The sequence below is a fragment of the Pteropus alecto genome, unplaced genomic scaffold (genome assembly GCF_000325575.1).
Source record: "Pteropus alecto unplaced genomic scaffold, ASM32557v1 scaffold53, whole genome shotgun sequence".
Classification (NCBI taxonomy): Eukaryota; Metazoa; Chordata; class Mammalia; order Chiroptera; family Pteropodidae; genus Pteropus; species Pteropus alecto.
In genome coordinates this window covers 2,468,452-2,488,013 of record NW_006434366.1, presented here as the reverse complement: position 1 = coordinate 2,488,013, position 19,562 = coordinate 2,468,452, and the positions used below count along the sequence as shown (strand labels likewise).

Below are 19,562 nucleotides of genomic sequence, written 5' to 3'. Positions count from 1 at the left end.
TGGGCAGTAGGCAGGCAGCCCTGTGGGGTGAGGTGAGGGGTGGCGGGGGCTCTCCCCACCAGGAGTTGTGGCTGAGCTGTCTCCCGTGGGCAAAGAATGTCTCCTGTCGGGATGTAGTCACCACACCCTAGTGGGGCGGGGGTCTGGACACCAGAGCTTTTCAGTTCATCCTCTCCACCTGTGAGCAGCAGGCAGGCAGGACGGAGATGGGGACAGGCTCATGAGGGCTGAGGGGTCCCAGGCAGCTTGTGTGTCTTGGGCCAGCAGCCAGGTGTGAGGTGTCTAGCTCAGGACTCCGGAGCCCGCTGCCATTGGAGTCGGGACACATGAAGGCCGTTGGCCGTAGCCTGACGTGGGGCCTGGGCCCTTCCTCCTGCTTCCCTGGGACAAGGAGGCTGCTTGCCACCCTCAGCCTCCTGTCCTCCGTGTCAGGACGCGTCTGCTGTACCACGGGCTTGCTCCCCCAGTGGCCTGCACGTCTAAGTGTCCTGTACGGCCACCGGGCTGGGGTGACCATTGCTCCTGCTGTCAGCTTCTTGGCAACAACCTCGGTTGGCCCTTTGGCAATCAGCTATTTAAAGTCACGTGCAGCCCGTTTGGGATCTTACAACCAGGACGGCACGTGAAACCATGTGATGCTGCCACCTCTCCTCCCGGCAAAAAGGAGAAACAGCAGCAGAGAGACACGTGCAGACGGCGCCCTCTGCTTTCCCTGCGCGGCTCCTCCACGGCTGGCGCGCCCCTGGCCTGAGAACCCTCGCACGGTGTCCAAGACGCCCTTCCCGTGCTCAGGCCCCGCGTCGGGCCCGCGAAGAGAACCTGCTGACGCCATTCTCCCCGAGAAGTGAAACGGGCCAAGTCTAACTGCGGTGGCCTGTTGCTCTTGAACCTCGAAATGTGAGGAGTAGGCTGAGGGACAGCTGGCGCTGGGGTTACAGACGGGGAATGGCTCCGCAGAATCATCCCTTCCTCTGAGCACCGAGCTCACGGTGCCCAGAGGGACGGAGAAGGCAGAAGGCAAAAGCCACACGTTTGTCTGTTCATCATCCGCCCCCCAGATCGCTGGGCTGGGCACCAGGGGCACAGAATGGATGTCACGGTCCCACCCCCTGGGGCTCGGGAAGCGGGGGGCTCCCCAGGGAGGTCCGCAGAGCTCAGAAGGCATGAGACAGGTTAGGCGGCCAGGCGAGGTTGGCCGAGTGGGCTCGGCACTAGCAGGGGTGGGTGGAGGCGGTGCATCTCCGGTGCCAGTGGGAGTCAGAGCGAGAGGCTCCATTCGTTTCTCTTCTGAACCACAGCCCCTGTCAAATCCGGAAACTTAGGATCAGCCTGCCGTGGGTCTTCGGGCTCTTCCTCCTGGGGGACCCATGGCACCGGCTCCACTGTGGGGTGCGGGGGGTGGGGATCCTGGGACCTGGCTAGCTCAGGGTTCTGAGGCAGTCTCGCCCTGCCTCTGCTCCATCCCCGCACTTGCTGGAACCCCTGGCCTCTTCGCAGAGAACTGATTCTCCCGCCCTCCTGCTCCTCCAGACCGGTGACGGGACTGTGCACTCCCCACTGGAGGCAGCAGCTCCGTGCTGCGTCTGCGGCTGGCCACTCATGCAGACCTGCCCACTTAATTTGCCCCTTCTGCCTTGAGAGAACTTTGTTTTGCGGTGCTTCCTAATGATGTGGAGCAGCAGCATGATCGGAGCATCTGGCCTGAGGGCAGATGTCAGGGTGTCCATGTGTAGTGTTTGGGGCAGGGCTGCCTGAGGGCAGCCTGTCTGCCCTGAGCAAAGCCCTGCTTGCCCTCTGTGCCCCAGGGTCTGCTAGGGTCTGTTGTGGCTCCTTGTTGGGCCTGGCTCTGCCTCTAGGTTTGGGGCAATTCAGAGTCAGCTGATAGCACCTTCCTGTGGGGGGCAGTTGGTTAAAACAGAGCCACCAGCCGGACTGAGTACCTAGTGCTTGTGGAGACATGGCCAGGAGCAGAGAGCTGCTCTGCTCAGCCCCTGGGAGGCATCGTGGAGGCTGAGCCTGTGTGTCACCTGGGAGCTGGCGTGTTCCGAGGACATTCCTGACTGGAGAGTTCGTGCGGGCGGGAGTAGAAGGAGTTCTTTGACACCCGTCAGGGCATGGACAGTGGCTCCTGAGCCCCAGGGACAGAGCCTGGCAGGGCGCTGCATCTGGGCTGCTGAAGAGGGGGCTGGAGCGTGCTCTTCAGGGCTGTGGTCCTCTGAGGCTTCCTGTCGTGACGTCCACGCCCTCCCGGCCTTCGAGGAAGATGTGCACCTGGGCGCTTTCGTCACTTGGGCTTTCACATTCTCTCCCAGGGCGTGGGGTAGCCGCAGGAGGCACAGCTGCCACCAACCACTTCCTGAAGCGAGTGGCTGCGTGGCCCCAGGGCTCCCAGGTGCCCGGGATTCTGTCCACAAATGACGATGGCAGATCTGAGAGCACTTTTGAGTCCAGGTGGAGAGACTGAGCAGTGGGCTGGGCTTGTAGGGGTCTCACTCGGGTCTCCAGGTGGCAGAGCTGGGACGAGTGCCCGAGTCCGCCGTTTCCACCACACTCACTGGCCTCGCGCATATGGCGTTTAGAAGTGATTTCACTCCTGTTTTTAGGTCACTGGTCTGTGTAGGAGGCCAGCAGGCTTGTGGCTGTGTGGGTCTTAGCCTCGCTGCCATATGACCTGTTCTGGTCCATCAGGGAGGAACTCCGTGACAGACACTTTGGGACTTGAAGCACCTCCTTGTGACAGTCTCCAGAGAGAGCTGTTGGGAGGGAGGCTGTTGTTTTTCTGCCGGATGGAGCAGCGGTTCCTTCGCCCGTCTAGTCCCACACCTGTGGGAAGGGATAGTGCAGGCTGGGGGTCGGAGGCCAGCCGAGAACCGCCAGCTACAGGGAGCTGATGCTCCTTGACCAGCAGGGGGCGCTCTGTGTGCGCCAGGGAAGCGGCCTGCATGAGGGCGGGGCTTGAGGCGGAGACATGACAGGGAGGGTCAGGGTGGAGAGAGGTTGGGGGAGGCAGAGCTGCTGGGCCGGTGTGCTCTTGTCTGGGTTGGGGCCGGAAGTGCCATTGTCTCCTGAAGCACAGGACGGAGGCGCCAAGCTAAGACCAGCATCGCCCAGTGCAGCTGGGGTCTCCTGGGCTGAGCCCACGTGCTGGGCCCCAGGGCCTGGCCAGCAGTTCGGAGCTTCTCTGGCACGACTGGCCTGCGTGAGGCTGGCTCACTCTGTGGGGCTGGGAGTGGACATCGGTGACAAGCTTATTGCAGGCCCGAGGGATCCTGGGGCTTCTCTCTTGTAGTCTTGGACACTCTGGGCTACAAGGCCATTCTGTGGGGACTGAGGTCCTGCCCATGGGATACCTGGGAGCAGCTGCTGGGACCCATGGGGCCCTTAAGCTTCCGCCAGCTGAGCATCCTCGAGTGATGGGGTGGCAGGCCCGAGAGCTGGGCAGGCCCTTTGCTGGCTGCAGCCCGCATGGACTCTGGCCCCTCAGCAGGCCTGCTGCTCTGGCTGTGCCGGGCTCAGCGATGACGGGGCAGCAGGTGGCAGCAGGTGGCAGCAGGTTTCTAGATGCAGCCTGAGCAGACACAACCGCCTCTGCCAAGCAAGGGCCAGGAGGGGCTGAGGAGCCTGTTGGGGCTGAGAGCTAGGGCACCGCTGTTTCCAGCTGCACCTGCCCGCCCGAGTGGAAAGTGGGCCGAGCCCTGCCTGGATGTGGCGCACGGCCCTCCTTCCCCCCTCTGCCCCAGGGAACACCGGGCGATCTCTCTCTTGGTGGGTTGGGTTGGCAAAGAGCCTGCAGCAAGCACCCTTGCCAGCTCCTTTGACTGAGGCCCAGTGCTGGGATGTGTTCGGTTGGGTAGGGGTCACACAGCCTTGTCTGTTGGGTGATGATGCCCAGTTTCTAAGGAAACACCCAGTATTTGCAGAAACAGTTTGTACTCCTCGTTTCTGAGAAAACCAGGGGCTCTCCCATCCTGTTTAGCAGAGAGAGCCTGAGCCTCTGGCTTGGGCACTGGAGTCTGGCCATCCTCGCTTTGCCTCTTACCTATGACGCTGGGTACGACATTGGCTTTGCCGAGCCTTTGCTCATCAGCCTCGTTCTAGGAGAGGAAGAGTCTGCATGGCCCAGATCGGACACAGTAGATCTTCACAGGTGCTAGTCCCTTTCCACTTCAGCTCTTGGATTATGGTCCCCTACTGCTCTAGGCCAGAGCTCTTTAAGAGACCATCTAAGGTTTCCGTTATGGGCATGGTCCAGGTACATGGGTGGGCAGTCAGTGTTTGTTAGGAAAATGAGCCCATGTTGGGGGTCTCTGATGACTTAGTCCCTGTCGGTGGGCACAGGGCCATAGCCATCAGCCCTTCCCCCTCTGGGATGGGGATTGCCCATTTCCCCCTCCCACGAAGTCTCCAAAGGGTTTATCTGGCTTTTTCTTTTGTTTAAGGTTTTTTTCATCTCCCCTAGAATGTCATATTGCTTTGGCTTCTCTTTTGTCGTGTAGCTCCTGAAATCCGTCCCCCAGTGGGTGGGCTGCGGCCACTCCCCTGCCCCAAACCTGCTTGCTCCCCAGCCCCTGCCCCATAGCTGTCCTGAGCAGTGGCCTGTTGGCCCTTTGGTCTGCAGGTCTGTTTGCGTGTCCTTATTAGTCCCACCAGTCAGGTCATCTTCTCCAGGGCCTGAGTCCTGCAGGACTGGCTGGGAGCGGGGGCAGTGTCCTCTCTGAGGCTCTGCAAAGTCTTGCGTGGGATCTGTCACGGCCATGCCAGTGAAGCTGGAGGAAAGGGAGTCCCTGCTTCCACTGGATCCGGTACAGACTCGGGGGTGTCAGGGCTCCACGGGAGCCTCCTCACCCCCTCTTCTCCCTCTCTGCAGCAAGACCAGGAGAGGGAGGGTTTTCCCACCAACCACAGCTGTCGCTCGAAGCCTTGCGCCCCGAGCGAGGCCCCAATAGCTCTGTGTGGCAAGCGTGGGGACAATATGCTAGAAATAGAGATTTATTTTTCTGTATTTTCTGAAACAATCTCAGGCTATGCTCATTTGGTTTAAGTCCCCAGAGCTATTTGGGAGACGATGGTGGGTGGGATGTGGGTGGAAGTTAAATCTGGTGTTTGTGGCTGTGCAGTTGGTATTCGTGTCTCTGCGGAGTGACTGAGCTGCACAGGGACCACTAGGCACGTGGTTTCGTGCAGCCTGGCTGCCCCATGAGGTGGGTGAGGGCTTGGACCCCGACCCAGGGCTGCTGTCTGCTTGGGGTCTTGGTGGTCGTGAGATCGCAGAACATGGACCCACTGACGTCACTGACAGCTTGTGTCACACCAGGGCTGCGGCTGGTGCTGGGGCACTGGCCATGGAGGCTTACTATGGAGGCAGAGGTGTGACAGTGGCCTGGGACACATGGGCTGCCCTTCAGGCTACTCCAGGGCAAAGGAAGCTCATGTCTCCTGGCTTGAATAATTGGACACCTCCTGGGATGGGTGAGGGGACATCAACAGGGGGAACAGCTCGTTTGCTCCAAACTAAGCAACCAAGAGATCATCCTGGCCCTCTGTCCCCTGCCTAGAGCCCAGGGTAGAGGGTTGGGAGCTGTGTCCCCAGCCAGGGTCAGGAGAGAGCCTCAGCTTGCCTGGGCGGCAGCTCCTCCCAGAGGCCACTTCTTGTTCCCTGGGCCACCTCTCAGACCCAAGAGCCGGCCCACAGTGGATGCTGGTAAGCAGTGCAGGTGCCTCCCCAGCAGGGGTCTGTGGAGGAAGTGGCCTGGGCACGAAGGCCGGAGACCTCTCAGGCCTTACTGGCCTCCGTGTCCCTGTAAACACTCCTTTCACCCCCGACTTGGGGCACGTGGCATGACATTCCTGTTTGTCGGTAGCTACCGAAAACCTTCAAAACCCTTGGGGGCGGTGGTGGCCAGGGCACCTGGCTCGGCTTTGCTGGCATAGCTGTCGTGGCACAAGAGTCAAGGCCGAGACATGTGGGGATCATGCGGGAGGGGTGAGGGGAGTGGCCAGGTCTGGACAAGCCGCAGGGCTGCGAGTGAGAAGCACTGGGAGCTGGCGATCCAGACGCATGGGCCCCTTTGGTTTGCCTTCTTTTTAAAAAACTTCCCCATCCATGCTTTGCTGTGTGGGAGTGAGGAAAGCAGACGGCAGGGTCCCTTGGGTCTGGAGGCTGGCAAGGCGGAGGTGGCGTGTGGCGAAATGGCTGGGTATGAGTCCAGCCAAGCTCGAGGACCAGGGGTGCCTGGGTCAGGAGGGGAGGGGAGGAGGGGAGGGGAGGGGGTGGCCAGGCTGTGTCCAGTGCTCATGGTGGCCAAGCAGGACCATCTCATGAAAGACTCTGGCTGGCAGATCCAGAGAGGGAGGGAGGAAGGACCTGGTGGAGCTCAGGAGTTGTTCCTGCCAGCAGCCCTGACCTAGAGCCCACGGAGACCAGGACCGCAGGCAGGTGGGCACCTCCAGCAGTCTGGGGCAGGTTGGGCTCCACACTGCTGAAGGCCCAGCCAAAAGCTGCTGCTCAGAGTCACACTCGGGTCAGCGCAGAGGTTTCTGGCCTGGGGGAAGAGACCACGTAGCAATACCCCTGCCCTGAGCTGGCGGGTGAATGCATGCAGAGTGATCATGAAAAGGAATAAGCCGCCGTGAAGGCAGAACGATCTCAACGTAACTTTGTCTGCCTTCTGTGTGTGAGAAAGAAACACTCCGAGCCCCACGGTTTGGAAACTAGAACACACCCCAAAATCACTGTCAGGCTAAGGAGAAAATCACACTGGAAACTGAACACTTGAAGGCGAACAACTGGGAGAACACAGTGGATTGGGAGCTTTTTAGATCTATCTAAGGTGGTAATCAGAGGCAAATTTGTAGCCTTAAGTGAATTTATTTAAAACCAGGAAAGATGGAAAATAACTGAATTCAGAGCTGAATGTAGGAGGCTCAGAAAGGACATGGAGAAGGAGGAGGCCTTGAGCCCACGCCATCTGCGGGGCGGTGAGCAGTCAGCAGTGCGGGAGCGCTGGTGGAGGCGGGTAGGGCCTGGCGAGGCCGCGGGGGGCCTGGGTGGTCTGCCTCCCCCACCCTCCCGGGAAGGCCAAAGCCGCTGATGGTCAGCACAGGGGAGCCTGTCCGCATTCCAGTCGTGGGGCCCACCACAGCGCCCAGGACCAGCCGCTGGGCCGCTTGTCTGGGGCCTGATGGACCGGCAGGCAGGAGCCTTCGTGGGAGGCCTCTTTCCAGGACCACCGAGGCACCGGGCGGGAGCTGAGCAGCCCGCCTAGCAGACCTCACCCTCGAGAGTTCCCTCATAGCTTGATGTCCCTTGCGCCGTCCCCAGAGTCTCTCGGCACTCGGCCTCTGGGCAGAGTTCAGCACATCTTGCTTGGAGGGTTCCTGGCACCGGGGCCCCAACCCGAGGTGCCTGCCCAGCCGCGGCCACCGGCCGCACTGCGCTGGTCCTGCCGCTGCTGGTGCCGCTTGGTCTCCAACGCCTGTCTCCAGTTTGCCCTCTAGTGGTTGAGTGACAGCAGGAAAGGGGACTGACCCACGCATATTTGCTTGGTTCCTGAGTTGCTGTGACTTCTTGGAAACCTGCCATTCCTCAGCCGGCTCTGGTCAGGCAGAGGGCCCAGCTTTCCGGACACTTCAGGCCCCAGCTTCCTTCCCTTTTCTCTCTTCCCTTTTGGTTTTTCATCAAAATGAAAATAGTTATGTTTTTTATTGTTTGTTTTTATAGTAATGTAGCAATGCCGTATATTTGTTAAAAATTCAAAGTATGGGAAATTACAAAGACTTCCAAGAATCAAGCAAAAGTCACCTGAAATTGTTAACACACACACACACCCCATAAAGTCTTGTTAAGCTTGTTAGCCCTCGGTGACTGTCACCTGGAAGGGTACTTGGAGGGCACATGACCTGCCCCGCCACACATGCGGGCCCTGTGTGTGCAGCTTTGCACCTGGCATTTCACACTCACTGGTGTGACTGGGTCTAGTCTCTGTCGATAAGAATGGATCTTATTTGTCCGTTGATGGCTGCATGGGACTCTCAGCGCTGTGATTCCCAGCCCCCTGGGCCCCACACTCGAGAAGGCAGGGAGAGGCACGGGCTGGAGGCGTGTCCCTGTCCACTCGGACCTGTCCCCTCAGGAGGGGCGAGCGTGCACACCACACTCCGAGGGCCACGGGGGCCAGCGCAGGCGACGCGCTTGGTGTTGGTCAGCCTGCTCTTGCCTTCTCTTCGACACTGCACGTGGCACCTCGGAGGCGGGGAGCCGTGGCTAGGTTCTGGAAGTGTGGGCAGACATCTCCGCTCCCGCTCAGTGTGCTGGAGGGGGCACCTCTCAGCCTGTCTGTCTCTCTGGGCAGGCAGAAGCCAGCCTTGCTGCCTGACCTCGGTCCCCTTTCCAGCCCACAACTTGTCTGGTCCCTTCTGGCACCGAGTGCAGGGTGCTCCCCAGTGTTGCTGTTGTCCGGGCCCCCACCCCTCCATCAGCCTCACCGCTGGGCGTACCTGTATGGGTACCTGGGGCTCGCACTGCTCCCCTTGCTGCTCTGGAGGGACCGAGTGGTCTTTGTGACAGTGGCCTGCCATCGTCATCCAGGAGAGAACCTCTTACCCAGTGTGGCTTGGGAGGGTGCCAACACTGCCACTGGAAGGGCTGCGGGCAGGGGGCGGTTCTGGTGGTGCGCAGTGCCCCCCACCCCAAGCCTGCACGCACCCCCCGGCCCTCAGAGCCCGGCCTGGCACAGGCCCGGTGTCACCCTTCTGATGGTTGTGGGACCTTCCGTACCTTGGCAGCCAGAATCTCCCAGGGCCTGAACGTAAGGACAGTGACATGCACATTTGAGGGCATGTCACGTTGCTTCTCTGCCCGGGCACCTGTCCAGGTGACCCCCTCCCCAGCCTCCTACCTGCTCCAGTTCTGGCCTCTGATGTCACTGAGGCGCCCCACCTCTGCTCACTGACTTCTCCTTAGGGCTCCACTTGTCCGTTCAGCGCAGGACGGGGTAAGGAAGAGCATGGTCTGGGTCAGGGGACCGAGTTCCGGTCCCAGTGCTGGGCCTGGGACACGTCAGTGCGCCTCTCTGAGCGCTGGCTTCTCGGAAGTGGGGACAGTGATGCCGGCCCAGCAGGGCTGCCAGCGTGGACTGTCCTCATTCCTCTGGCCACCCGTGACCCCATGGCTTGTCCTTTGTCCTGTCAGTGGTGCTCAGGCACCGAGGTCTCTGCAGTGGTGCTTGCGCCTAGGCACCTGCGCGTCCCTTGGCCAAGGGCCGAACGGGGTCCTTAGCGCTTCGCGCCATGGCTGTGTTCACTCAGGAGCTCCTGGTTTCCTGTTCAGAATCTGGAGTGACCTTGGGTGTTTGTTTCTTTTCGTTTGTTCTGCTAGGGTCCAGCTACCACTGTTGCCTTTTCAAGAACGGGAGAGTATTTCGCTTCCGGAGGTTCTGATGAACAAGTAAGTGACGATGGCCTGAGGTCTCTCACCCGACACTGAGCGGAAAAGACCAGGAGGCCGAGGCTTCCTGGGCACGGGCCGGGTTTCCCCAGCGTCCTTGGTGGCTTTCAGTGACCGTGAAGGCTGGAGCTCGGGGCGGGGGTGCTCAGACCCAGGGCCCCTTCCCCCTGGGACAGCATCTCCAAACGCTCACTGTTCAAACCAGCTGGGCTGGGGGCGTGTCTGGGCTACCGTTGACATGAAAAAGTTAAAGATTTTTAGTAACTTCTTTCTCCTGATCATAAATGAATAATTAGGTAAGTCTTAGGTGCTTGCTGCAGGCCTGGCTCTGTGGGCAGTGTGGCCAGAGCTTTGTCCCTCATTTGGAGCTCACGGCGGCCCAGAGGGGCGGGCACCCGGCGCCCATTCTGCGGGTGAGGGAACAGGCTCCATGGCTGCCCGGGGCCTCCCCTCGCCCGCCTGTGCGCTGTGTTCAGGGCTCAGCATTTTCAGACTCCGAGGCTGCAGAGAGGGGACCTGTGTGAGGCAGTCTTTTTCCGCTTTGTCACTTTGTCTGCTGAGGCTTTCCGCCCGTTGGCCCCGGTGCCTCCTGCCTGGACTGCTAAGCAACAATGACCTCGTGGTGGGCACCCTGCCTCTGGGCTCTGGCCCGGAGCCTGGCATCTGGGGGTTTTGGGGGCATTGAAGAGTCCCCCGCCGAAAATCTCCTTCCAGGTTCCTGTGCAGTGCTCTTTGTCCAGAGAGGAGGGGTGGCTGTCCTGAGCCACCTCGACTTGGTGAGCCACCCAGAATGTCCTTCTACTTGATGCCCAGCTTCACAGCTCTGACTGCTCAGCCCAGGAGAGTCCCACTGGCCTCCCAGGGAGCCCAGCCCCAACCCAGGGGACCGATTTTGGTCGAGTCTCTACCAGGAAAGCGGGGCGGGGGTGCTTTCAGCACTGCCTGGAGTAGAGATGGCGGGCGTCTTTCCGTACCTGCGCCAGCTTCTGCACTAACCGGGCACGGGGCCCCTGAGCCGCCTCTGGGCCCGGAGGCCTGGCTCATTGCTCGGGAGATGAGGGAAACTAGAGCGGTAAATTCACACCGCAAAGAAAGTCAGGGTGAAGAAAGTCACATGGCCCAGGTGGGCTTCCACCTGCCCTGGCCGTCCTCGGACAGCCGCCGCTGGCAGCTCCCAGCTGCCTCCTGCAGTCTGCTCTGGAGCCTTCTGGAGTGACGTCTGAGCACCTCCCCACGCTCGTGACAGCCCGTCTGCTGCTGAGAGTTATTCAGCAGTGACACAGGACCCTGTAAACAAGGGTGTGTGCCGACATTCTGCTCGTCGCGGGGACAGATGGGAGCCCCTGGGTGCCCCTCGGTCGGGGAGCAGTGACCGGTGATGCTGCTGGGAGTGGCGAGAGGCCCCCAAGGAACCAGGCTGTGGCTGTGTCCCAGCGGGGGGCGCCCCCGGGCACGTTGGCTTTTCATCCGAAGTGGATACCGTGGTTTTTGGTTGACCACTGGTCACGCTGCACAGTTCGTGCCGTCCTAGAAGTGGCCCTGGACTGGTGCAGCCATACGTGGCCGATGCTCTCCAGCAGGGCCTCACTCAGCTTCTGCTGGAGGAGCCTTGGGATGTGAAAATCCTCCAGCGGAGTGTGGGATCTGGCCTAGGACACGTTACCGACTTCTTCCGGGTGCCAGTGTCTGTGCCCAGCTGTCTCCTGTGGGCTGCACGGCAGCCCTGGGAGGTGGGGACTGGGATCCGTGGCACAGAGAGGTTGAGTCCTTTGCCTAGAGCCACACAGTAAGGGGTGGAGCCAGGATGTTGGCTCCGAGTGGTCTGGGCTGGGGTCCACGTGCTAACCACTTCTCACGGTGTACAGGCCAGGACCCCACCCTCGGGAGCTTCTGTGTTAGTGCAGAGACTAACAAAGGAGGAAAAGGGATAAAGAGATTAAGTAACTAGCAACTCTGATGCTATGAAGGAAATAGAGGGCTGTATGAGAATTCGCAGGCGGCCAGGGATGGCCTGTCTGACACTCCAGCCTGAGGAGCCAGCTGCATGGAGCTGGAGCCTGGGCCAGCTGAGAGAGAGGACCAGCAGGTGCAGAGGCCTGGTGGTGGCGCACAGTGATTCCATCCTAGTGGCACATCAGGTTCTCTCAAGGCCTGTCCAAAAAGCCTGCTCTCTGGGAAAGCGGGGCAGGTCCTGGAGTTGACTCGGGGTGTCAGGTGGGGACCACTATCCTGCCACTGGCCCAGAGCTTTGGGGACAGCCTTCAGGCCCGTCTTCTCTGTGAAGGGCTGGTGAGTTTTCTCCCTGAGCCCGTGTGCTTGTTGGTCTCGGCAGGTGATGGTTTGGAAGAGTAACTTCGACGCCGCGGATTTTGGAGAACTCATGAAGGCTCCGAGGCCCCCCGCCATGCTGGCCGGCTCCTCCGGGAATCGGGTGAGTGTCCTGGCACGCGTGTCTGAGCCCTGTGGCTTGCGATCTGGGTCACCGTGAGCAGCACTGCGCTGAGACGGTGGGGAGTGGAGGCGAGGGCTGGCCACAGGGATGGGACACTAGTAAGACCTCGTCGCTTGCCAAGTCTTACTTGGGCCCTTGCAGTGCTTTGCTTTACGTGAGGAGGCTCTCCCAGCAGAGACTGCCGGGGCCTGCGCTCCGTGCCTTCCGTTCGGTGGCAGTGTCGCCACGGCACATGCTCCCGCTTGGCTGAGGCCTGAGGAAAGGACGGACCTGTCTCGGGCCAGGCCCTGGGTTCCTAGAGGGCGTGGGCCCGGAGCCGCAGCTGGGGCGGGCGGCCAAGGCCCCTGTCCCGCTGCTCTCACTTCCTTTTTCTTTAGACCGTGGAGAGGAAGCTCTTCAGCCACAGTCCGTTTTGTACCTTTTTTTTTTTTTTGGCATTCCCGATTAAAATAGTTAACGATATTTTTTTGGCAAATATTTTTTGGGGAAAAATTGATAACTGGTAAGGTCTCTTTGAGGTCGCATTCGGCTTTGGCTGAAGTAAACATTAAAGCCAAGGCCATGGAGCCCCAAGGGTGTGAGCCCTGCTGGCCCGCAGAGGCTGTGTCCCTCTGGCCCGCAGAGGCTGTGCGGCCTCTCCCACACGCAGAAGCTGGCCCGAACAACAGGAAGCGGCTTGCCCAAGGCCCCCAGCGAGTCGAGGCTGGCCGAGAATAGAGCCAGGAAGCCTGGAGTCCATCCAGCATTTGAGTCCAGCAGAAGGATCCCTTCCTCCCCCCATCTCCACGCTCCTGTACCTCCCCATCCCAGGGGAGGGTACCGCCACCTGCCTCTTGGGAATGGCTGGTAGTCCCTAGCAAGGGGAGAACCCTGTGCTCCTTTTCTTAGAGTTATTAGGAGAATTACTTGGACAGGCTGCCTCTTGTCCCTTTAGTCCTGGCTCAGAGGTGGGGTGTGGGGCCTGGTCATCTAGGGCAGAGGCCGTGGGATGGGGAAGCCAGCAGGACAGGGCGGGGTGGGCAGGCGCTAAACCATTTGTTCCCGTACTGCCTCAGGCCACAGCTCTGCCTGGTGGGCGTCCCCATGTGCGGTTCCAATAGGGAGAAGGGTGTGGGTGCTGGGTTCTGAACCCTGGCTTTGTGGTCCCAGGCAAAGCACCCCCTCTTCCCAAGCCTCCATTTCCACAGTGGAGCCTGAATACACCTCATCTGTCCACCCAGGAGTAACTTGACTTGTTAAATCTAGTCATCCTTTGTTGAAGGCCTTTCCTGATTTGTCACAAGCCCCTTGGAGACTGAGGTGGTGGCCAGGCGCCCCCTTGCCAGCACACGTGCGCCTCGTGGCCGGCACCCTCCTGCAGTCAGGGCTCCCAGGCCAGCAGGACCCCTGGGGGGAGCTATTTGCTTTATCCACGTCAAGTAGGATTTATCATTTTACCCGTTTTTCAGCGTGCAGTCCAATGGCAGTAGGTACATCCACGTTGCTGCGCGACCACCACCCCGTGCCCGACCTGCTTCTCTTCCTGATGCAGGCGGGCCCGCCGGTGGGCGCCGCTCAGTGGTCAGGTCTCCGGGGGAGGAAGGCTGATGCGCGAGGCCCGGCCCGTCCTGCCCCGGGCTTCCTGGCCCTGGGATGGTGCCTGGTGACTGAGTCCGCTGCTGGCTAGGGTGTCGGTTCCTTGGGGAGCCCAGGCGGGGGCATCCAATGAGTCTGCCTCAGCTCTGTTCACACCGCCCCCCGTAGCTCGGGGCTCTGAGACATGGCGCCATCAGCCTTTGCGCTGGATAAATCTTTGTTGGGGGGCTGTCCTGAGCATGTGAGGTGTAGAGTGTCCCTGGCCTCTACCTACTAGCTGCCTGTAGCATCCCTGACCCCCTAATTGTGACAACCAAAGATGTCTTCAGGCATTGCTGCCAGCATCGCCCCCAGGTGAGAATCACCGCATTAACATCAGTCCGGGGAGCCAGCCGGAGAGGAGGCTGGTGGAGCGGCGGGTGGCACTGATGGAGGTGCTGCCGGATGGGAGGGAGGAGCATGGGGTTGGCGCTGGGGACCCGCCATTCCGGCTGCCCAGGCGTGTGAGCCCTCTGGAGCCCCACCCCAGCAGCCGTGGTCCAGGTGTCAGCCTGGGTTTCTAACGCAAGCCTGTTCTGCAGGAGTGTTGGCTTGTCAGACTTTTGAGTCCTCCAGAGGTGGTGGGTAAATATCAAAAAAGATCTTTGGCCTCTTGGTTTTCTTCCCTTACGATTGGAGCGTTCATGCCTTTCCCGCCCGCGGGCTTCCCTGGTGCTGGGACAGTACCTGGCGAGTGCTTTGGCGCTTCCCAAGTAGCCCATGAGCCCCCGCCCCAGCCCCTCGAGTCTGTGGTCCCGCCCCCCAGCTCCGTGGAAGCGCTGGGCCTTGGCCCTAACGCCCACGGGTCACACCTGATGTTCGGGGATCGTAGGAAGCCCGTCGCCCAGCTGCTGGGTCTTCGGTTCCTGAGCGTGTGCTTGTTCGCTTGTGGCAGTTAAAAGCCGGAGGGGCAGCCCGGGGCGGGGGCAGCCCCGTGAGCCCGTCACAGCCCCTCTGCCCTGGAAACCCCTACCGAGGACCACGGCTCTGACGGTGACATTCAGCTCTCTTGGAATGAAGGCTTTCCCTGAGCCCACTCCGAAGAGAGATCAGGTCACTTGCAGCTGTTTCAACCTCTGCTTCAAATTCACAGCTTATTTTTAGGCACGTTTCATGTTGAAAAGCAAAGCCATTTCCCAGCCCTTCGGAATGAGAATAATGGGTTCCATTTTCCGTCTATTCTTGGCCGAGTTGTGATGAGGAGGCATTTTCGGGCTCTGGCTGGGGAGCTTTCTCTGCCTGGAGGGCTGCAGGGAAAGGACCCCCGCACCGGGCTGAGGGTGAGTCGGAAGATGCAAGGCTGGAGGAATGCTGGAAGGTTCCGTGCAGATGCGCGTCTCCCGAAGGGACTCTTGCGGGCCCCTGAGCTCGTGCCGGTGTTTTCAGTGGTCTAGCGTTTAGCTCTGTTCCCTGCCGAAGCCGTGGTCATCTCGCACTCTGCACTCGCCTCCACGGCCTCACCCTGTGCTGCTGTCCGTGCTTTGGGGCCTGTCCCTGAAGCACGAGGACCACTGTGTCGTGGCTGACCTTGAATTTGGTACCTGCTCCTCCGGTCCCAGCTGCCGTAGGACTGACTTCTACCTCAACCACAGAAGCATTTTAAAACCGCTTCGAATAGCCAAGATGCACTGTTTCCGACTTACTGTCATTCTTGCCCTCCCTCTGAAGGTTTCTGAGCCCATTATGCAATGGGAAGGAAGGTTGCGCTGGGGGTGGGGCAAGGGATGCAGAATTCTAGGTAATTCAGTAAAACCAAAAACCCACTTCCTGAGTTCTCAGGGCTGGCTGCCCTCCAGTACAGACAGTAACCTTGACTTCTAGGGCCAAGGGCCTTTCTCCGCTCATCTCAAATGGGGAGATGCCAGGTCCGCCTCGGTGGGGTCTCACGAGGTGGCACAGGCCCAAAGGCGCTTGGAACCGTGCCTGGCACATGGCAAGCGCTCACCCATCTTTGTAAATGTTAAAATGTTCCTTTAAAATGTTTTAAAATGTTCCTTTTCCTTCCTCTGTCCGACTGAGCAAGATGGGCCCCCACCCCGTCAGGGCGGCTGTGCGGCCACAGGCTGTGGGGTGAGGGCCGGCGGGCAGGAGAGGGGCCGGTCTCCCCGCGGCCGTTTTCCATGTTGCCTCTGCCTTGCAGGCTGTCCTCGTGGGGTCCGGTGGGGGTTGCAGACCCTTGCAGACAGCAGTGTGCTTCCTGATGAGAGACCCACGTCCTCCTTGCTCCCAGACGTGAAAGCAAATCCATGAGGTGGGTGGGAACGGGCCTGTTCTCCTCCCCCACCCGCTCGACTCCTCTGAGAAAGCTGCCTGGGACCCCGAGAGCTTCAGTGCTGGGACTGTCCCCTGGAGAAGGGGCTGGTTAGCCAGGCACACCTGCCTGAGCCCTCAGCCTTCCCTGAGGATGGCCCGTTTCTTCTTACCAGTTCTGCTGGTTCTGAGGGAGGAGGCCCAGCCACCCCCTGCACCCTCACTTCACATTTCTGTTTTGGGGTGCTGCACAGCGGTAGGCTTGACTTAGGGATTCTTGGGCCCAATTCCTGGCCCAGAGAGTCTTGGCACTGGATCTCGCCCCATGCTGAGATTCTGGGGGTTCCTGGGTGGCAGTTGCTAAAGATCCGTATTGTCACCCGGTCTCCAGGCCTGAGGAGTCATAGGGTCAAGGTGGGGGACGGGGCTGTTTCCACTTGCCTTGTAGATTTGCTTTCTCACTTGGGAACATGGAGGAATTGGGTCTCTTACTGACAACAAAAATTTTTTGGCTGGCATTTGCTTTCCATAGTGAGAAGGGTGGATTTGAGGGGACCCTTGCAGACAGGGCTTTGTGGGTGTTTAGAGCAGGAGCGAACCCCAGATTTACATGTCTTAGAGGAGCCTCTCTTCTCTCCTCTTGACTTCAGTTCTGGATTCAAATTTTTCAAGGCTATTCAAGGAGGCTCTTGACAGTGCATGAGTCAGAGGATGCCCAGGCACTTGGGCATCGTGGAAGTGTGGGCTCTTTAAACCCAAAGGCACCCACTGGGCTCTGTTTACAACTGGGCGGGCAGAGGCGCGCTTTTATTTCTAGCCAGGGATGTCACCGGGAGGGCGGGACCCAGTGCATCCTCTGCTGGGCCTGTCATCCCACGTTGGCTTCTGTCCTATCCATTAGTGCCACTGCATCCATCCAGTTACCTGTTCTTAAATTCGTAGACCACCTGCCTCCTGCATTGTCCTCAGTGTTCTTGGCTCCTGCCTTTTGCCCCGTAGACATGGGTGCCTCGGTCAGCTCCCGTCCTTCAGAACCCGCCGGGCCTGTAGGGAAGCCGTCAGGCGAGTCTCTGACGGTTGAGCTTGAGGTGGTCTGGGTGCTTGCGGCTCGATATTGAAACCCCTGGGTGAAGATTTTCTTTGCAGAACCTTTCGGAAAGTGGCCCCAGGTCACAAGAGCAGGCACAGCCCTGCGGAAAGCGACAGTGGCAGAGGATGTGCTGTGGGGTGGGACTGAGCCGAACTCCCTTCTCTGAGCTGCCCCTTCGAGGGGCCGACGGTTTCCTGCCACTGGGAAGTTCCCATCCATTCCACAGGCAAGAGGTCCCTGTCCAGAGGAGAGTGGCCTGGTTCTTAGGGAGGAAGGGCCTGCTTGGTGACAAACCAACAGCGGGCATAGTTGCAGGAATCCGGGGCGGGTGTATTAAGACAGTCACAGTGTCATGAAGATGGACACACCTGATCTGGAGTCCACACGAAGCCTGGTGGCCCTCGCGTCCAGCTCTGCGTGGATCGGGGCACGCCTGGTGCGTGAGCCTGGGCACCCACACACACTGTCGAGAGCTCTGTTGTCTTTTCGAGGATCTCAGAACTGTTTTGGTTTTCCTTTCCCGCTGGCAGCCAGGCGTTGGGTTCAAGGCCAGTGGAGAGTCCACAGTTGCACGTGAGGAAATGAGCCCAAATCACAGGACAGTGGGTCCTGGCACCCTGGCACTTCGCTACAGGGGACCGTGGCCCGGGCAGGAGTGCCTTTAGTTTCAGCCCTGGGGCCACAGCTGTGACACTGCCATTTGGCTCACAGTGATGACAAGCGTCTATGGCCCAGTCTGGCCACGCTGACAGTCCCTTCTCCACAGAAGAGCCAGCAGAGGCCCTGGACGTGGTGCAGAGCGGAGAGGTGGGCAAGAACCGAGGCCGCTGGCACCTGAGTCTTCCTCTCTCCCTCCCTCCCACCCTTCCTCCTCTGTGCTTCTCTTTCAAACCCGGAAACCCGAAAATGGAAGAAACGATCCGCAAGTGGAAACAGACACTGTTGCTTAAGCCTGGCTGTGATTCTTTGGGCCATACTCTGTTCCCCAGCAGAGCGACACGCATCCTCTCCAGATGGCACCTCCTCCATGCAGCCTTCCCAGGAGGCCAGCAGGTTGTGAATTCTTCCCACTCCGCCCGCCCAGAGCACTCTGCTCGCTGGGGCAGCCGCTCTCTGCTGGAGTCGGCGATTCGCAGGCCTCGTTCGTCTCCCTGGAGGGCTGGCGCCCTGGTCTCCCGTGGCGCGCTGCTTGTGTCTGGAACACACTGTGGTCAGGACACCAGGGGTCCATGGACACACGTCCGGTAGCAGGGTGGAGGGCGCGAGGCTAGAAGCAGGCTGTGGCTCCTTCCTTTGGCGTTTTGGATGGTCCCGGGCTAAATGAAGGAAGCCACTTTCTGGCCTGGTTGGTCAGTTCGAGGGCAGGTGGCGTGGGGTGGTCTGGACGGTTTGAGGGCAGGTGGCGTGGGGTGGTCTGGACGGCGACTGGGCGGTGGGGTGGTGGAGTCTGCCCGCCTGGACTGGGAGTTTCAGTGCTTGCTTTCATGGTCGATGCAGAAGAGCCCTTGGCAGCTAAGAGTTTCCAGATTGGACGGCAGCATGGCCCATGCGGTGTAAGGGTGTTGGATAATGCTCGTGTTTATGTTCTCATTGGTTACCATGGGAAAAAATCAGAATAGATGGTTTCCATGGAGATTATCTTAAAATGAGCTTTTTTGAAGGTCCGACATTGCTGCAGGCTCACGGGATGCTCTCAGTGCCTTCGGGGCCTTCCCTGTGGCAGTGCCGAAGGCTGGTCTGAGCAGTCGTGAAGCCACACAGATCTGCCTCCTGCCAGGACGCCGAGTGCGGGGCGGGGGGCGGGGGGGGCGACCTTGTGCCTCAGTTTCCTCCTGGGGTCCCACTTGCCTGGGGTTCCACAGCTCACTCTAGTCACCCAAGAGCTACTATCATCATCATCATCATCATCATCGTCATCATCATCATCATCATCAAACAAAACAAAAAATACTTGTGCTTTGGAAATTTTCGAGCTAGCACAGAAAGTGGAGAGAACGTGCCGTTCGCCACGCTTCCTCCTTCTGCCGGCCTCACTTCGTTCATCTCCCCCACGTCCTTTCTGGAGAGTTGGAATATTTGTATTTAATCCCAGGTGTATTATTTTACCCTCAGTAAAGACGTTTTTGTTCCATAGCTGCCACACTCTTATTGATCCAACACGGTTAATCGTTCTTTAATATCAAGTGCCTGGTCCATGGTCACAGTTTTCCTCATGTGTCAAGCATATTGTTTTGTGCTTTCTGTTCAGATGAGGACATAGGGGCTTCGAGAAAACCCCTGTCTCCCTTCCCTGGGGAGAGAGTCCAGTCTTGGTGGGGAGCCACAGTTGGGCAGGGGGCAGGAGGAGCTTTGGGGCTCCACCGTCTTCTGTCCTCAGGGGTAGTTGTGACTTTGAAGACGCCCTCGTTCCAGCCTGGAGATAAGGCAGGGCAGGTGGGGCAGCGACTGGCAGCTGTCTCAGGGCAGGCATCCGCTGGGGGGCGCTGTCCCCCTTCACAGACTGCAGGGGGAAGGAAGAAGAGAGATGTAGCCTGGGGTCACAGCAGCCGGGTGCAACTTCATTTTACAGAGCAGGGAGGCGGCGAGACCCCCTGGAATGTGGTCTCCATCCGCTCCGCACTGCCCCCCGCCCCCCGCCCCCTGGGCAGCCACAGGGTGAGGGTTTGGCCCATCTGAGGCCCGCCGCCTCTGCAGGGTAGGCAGAGCCAGCA

The 19,562-nt window shown here is 59.7% G+C and overlaps 1 protein-coding gene and 1 long non-coding RNA gene across 2 annotated transcripts in view; both read left to right on the top strand.

Moving 5' to 3' along the window:
• The window catches only part of POC1A (POC1 centriolar protein A), a 60,892-nt gene that overhangs the window by 14,352 nt on the left and 26,978 nt on the right, over window positions 1-19,562 (top strand). Inside the window, exons 8-9 of the mRNA XM_006909159.3 lie at window positions 9,377-9,445; window positions 11,778-11,876. Of these exons, the coding sequence (XP_006909221.1) occupies window positions 9,377-9,445; window positions 11,778-11,876 (168 nt within the window). The remainder of the gene's footprint in view (window positions 1-9,376; window positions 9,446-11,777; window positions 11,877-19,562) is intronic.
• LOC112477523 lies at window positions 12,334-18,984 on the top strand. Its single transcript, XR_003045488.1, has 2 exons — window positions 12,334-15,762; window positions 16,704-18,984. It is a non-coding gene; the product is annotated as an uncharacterized LOC112477523 (long non-coding RNA).